The following is a 3758-nucleotide window of genomic DNA, read 5'->3' as shown; positions in this document are numbered from 1 at the left end:
TCTGTTTGTGATAAGCTGTTTTTATTATGAAACTAGCCACATTTTAGAAGAATAGGAACCTCTCGAGTATGCTGGAACTGTAGCATAACTCTGCTTTTAGGCTGAATAAATACATGAGATTTCTGTCCTTTTTTTTTTTTTTATTTCACAAGCCATTCTACATACTACTCTATTTACCACCGTGTGTACCCCTTCCTGACAGGACCTGTCGCCTGCTGTTTAATTAGGAGACTCCTTTTTTATTTATTTTTTTAAATAGTTGTGGACTTGGTCCAAAAATCACTTAATCTCTACTGAGGTGCAGCCTCCTTGAAAGAGAGTGGCACACAAGCTTGTTTTGAGAATCAAATTCTTATGTTGTTTTTTAAACATCATATATGTAATTTTCCAGACCCAGCTTTCTGTGGCTGATGGCTACGCTCCCTACATTCTGCACCTTTTACCTAGAGTTGTCCTCTGTCTTCAGCCATTTGCTCTTGAACTTGGTTTCCTTTTGCTCTTCTCGTTTATGTGAAACTCCTGTTGGGATTGTGTTGTACTTGAGAGCTCCAGGGCCTGCTGGGCTGACTGCCTTTGAGACAGATTTCCACCTTAAAACTTTGCCACCAGGAACTAAGATTGATCTACATAGTTTTCTAAAGATGTGCATGCTGCTGTCAAGCATTTTAGGTTTGACACTGCTGTTGTCAATGCCAGGTCTTAAAAACAAGTAGCAATCTGAAATGCTTCCTATGGTATGTAACTCTTCCTTCAGGAACAAATGACAGTATCAGTAATTTTCAAAAAAAGTTTTTTTTTTTTAATTGTTTGTTTGTTTTCAGACTGCAAAGTGCATAATTTTTTGTAAAAACATCAGTTTCATGTGAAGTAAAATCCATCGGAAATAAGTGTACGTATGTAAGTAAGAAACAAGCAGAGGAGAGAAACTTCAATCAGTTGAGAACAGTTCTCACGGGGGGGACGCGTTTCTCTTCTGAGCTTGAAAATCTCACGGTATCGTAATTCTAACCAGCTGCTTCCTTTCACTATGGGAAATGCCAGGTAATTCCTTTGGGCACATGCTCTTTTCCTCTTCTCTGTGCCAAGAATTGTGGAATGACTTCGGTCCTCTGCGTGCCATCCGGAGAGCTTCTCATGGGCATTTCAGGGGGAATTGCAGCCGCTCGGGGCTGGGCTGTTTTTTGTTGCTGCTGTTGTTGTTGCACGCCAAACGCACAAGGCAGCTTGGATGGGTGCTTGTTTTTTTAATTAAAAAATAAAAATAAAGGTACGTTTCAGGTGTAATGTAACTTATTTGTGTGACATATTACTGTTTAATGGAGAGTTGGTATCGCACCATATGGATACTTATGACTTTCAGTGGTTAAGCTGAGGGTGGTAACTTTTTTTCTAAGTAGATGGGGACACTGCCAATGCCTCTAGAAATGCAAATCCTGTGGCAAAGTAGACATTGATACTGTAATGTGACTGTATTATCCTAGGGCCCTTCTAAAGCTCTGAATAATATTTTGCTCTTCTGCCAACTGTTCTCTTCAGTTACTGCAAATAATTCTCGCTTCCATTTTAAAATGGTTTTAAAGAAAGGGCTCGGGTCTACAGGCTGCTGAGTGAAGCCTGCAAAAGGAAAAGAGGTGCAGAGGCCTGGCACTAGTACTTGGCCTGAGCCTGTGTGTGTGTAACACTTGTGTAGCACAGAGGAATGAACTCTCCAGAGCAAGCAAACCTCTGCCCGTGCACCAAACCACCAGTTCATGGCACCTGCTCTTCTCCACTTACTTCATGTTGGACAACAGATTACAAAAGGCCATGCTCAGCAACTCCAGATACTTGTGTGCTGCAGTGACCAGGACCTGATTCAAGGCTCACTGAAGTCCAGGGGAGTCTCTTCCTTGACTTCAGAGGGAATTGAATCAGGCCAATAGGCAGTGTATTCAGCACTACTTTCTTGCCACCCTCCTCTGCGGAGTCTTGACTAACCTAGGCCTTTTCAGGACTTTATTTTATGGTTGAAATACAAATTCAAGGACTCTCTACACGTTTTCTCTCAGCGAGAAGGTTGCCGCATATGGAAGATGCACATAGTGAAGGGGACAGATGGCCTGGGAATCCAGATTACAGGAGGCCGAGGGTCAAAGCGATCACCTCACGGCATCATTGTTGCGCACGTGGAAGAAGGAGGCTCTGCACACAGGTAAGGTAGCAGCTGTTCCTTGGTGAATTTGCATAGGTCTGATCAGTCATCTGCTTGAACCATTTCTGCAAGCTGAAGAATAAGTTTGTGGTCAGATAAACACACGTATTACAGAAGAGAGGGATATTAGAGCTCTTCAGCCTAAATTGGTAGTGTTAGACCCTCTTAGGATGCTCATGCAGTCCCACCTACCACCATGATTAACCCAAGGTAGAAGGGTGCTTATAGGTGTTTGGGGATTTTTCCAAAGGGAAAGTGAGGCAGGACCTTTGGATCCAAGGATTGCCTATGATGTACATTTAATTGAGCCTAGAATATAATCAAGGACATCTGACAGCATGCAAGATTCCTCCCTCCTTCCCTCATCACAAGATTGCATTGTTTGTGGGAACAGCCATAGGGAAGAACAGAGCTTTTTAATGTTCGGCATTGCTCCCTAGGCCATACATTGTGATAGCACCCTAGGGTTCCCTGTAGTAAGAAACATGATCATGGGCTCGGCATATAGGTCTCAGTTCAGGGGAGAGGGGATTGAAGTACCCCACGAAAGCCTTCCCACAGTGGGGGAGGTAGGCCTAAGGAGAATGTGAATTATCACTATATGCCATATGGAGCATTGTCCTAAATGCCATGCTGTGGAGATTCCTTCAAAGCCACGCAGCTCTCTGTGCATATCTGTCCTTGTGCTAATAAAATGACACCTATTTGAATGGGTTTAGATTCACCCAAATCATGCTTCGTTCACTTCATTGCACATCAGCTTTTAAATATAACTTTCCTACACAGCATGAGCCTAAGAACCTTTATTCAGGCTCAGAATGCTTTATGCTTTATTTCCATAGGGATGGTAGATTGACATCAGGTGATGAGCTCCTAATGATCAACAGTCAATCCTTGGTTGGACTCTCACATCAGGAAGCCGTGGCCCTCCTTCGATCGGCAGTTGGTCTAGTGCAGTTGGTGGTGGCAAGCAGGGTAGGTAACAGCATCTCATTCTCTTAATTGACAGTTGTTTTAATGCATGTTTAAAAGTGTGTGTGTGTGTGTGTGTGTGTGTGTGTGTGTGTGTTTTGGCAAGGGCAGCTTTTCAGCAGTCTGTACCATTATGCATGCATGCTTCCTCCCTTAAATTCTATAGCTGAGCTTGAAATTACACATGTAGGTCTGATAAATCTACGGTAAATGAATAGCAAGGGGGAACATCCCAGGCAACCATTTGTTTGTACAGCCTGAATAACTGTGTTTGTGCCTAGGATGGCAAACAGCATTTTCTGACAACAATACAGTGTGCGGGCCGGGAGCGCCCCGAGCCCTTTTTTGCGCTGCACGCGGGCTGTGGCCAGCAGCCCGGGCACGCGGGGGCGGAGAGGGGAGGCTTTCGCTCTGGAATTAGGCACGGACGCTATCGGTAGTTTAAAAGATTGTTTACTTACACCGAGATGGCAGTGGTGTAGGCTGGAAAGCTTGCTTCAGTTGCAGTTACAGAGAAGAAAAAGGAAAGAGGCGGACAAGAGTTCTAGACTCGTGAACTCTAGCCCAATCCGGCTGAAGGCTCTGAACACGCGAG

General features: G+C 44.1%; 1 protein-coding gene across 1 annotated transcript in view; it reads left to right on the top strand.

The window, feature by feature from the left end:
* PDZD2 (PDZ domain containing 2) overlaps positions 1-3758 on the top strand; it is a 335521-nt gene that overhangs the window by 250034 nt on the left and 81729 nt on the right. Inside the window, 2 exon segments of the mRNA XM_025198461.1 lie at positions 2049-2191; positions 3034-3166. Coding sequence (XP_025054246.1) covers positions 2049-2191; positions 3034-3166 — 276 coding nt within the window.

The sequence above is a fragment of the Alligator sinensis genome, unplaced genomic scaffold, assembly GCF_000455745.1.
Source record: "Alligator sinensis unplaced genomic scaffold, ASM45574v1 scaffold347_1, whole genome shotgun sequence".
NCBI classification, from domain to species: domain Eukaryota; kingdom Metazoa; phylum Chordata; order Crocodylia; family Alligatoridae; genus Alligator; species Alligator sinensis.
The sequence above is the reverse complement of the archived record's forward strand: the minus strand, read 5'-3'. Positions and strand labels throughout refer to the sequence as shown.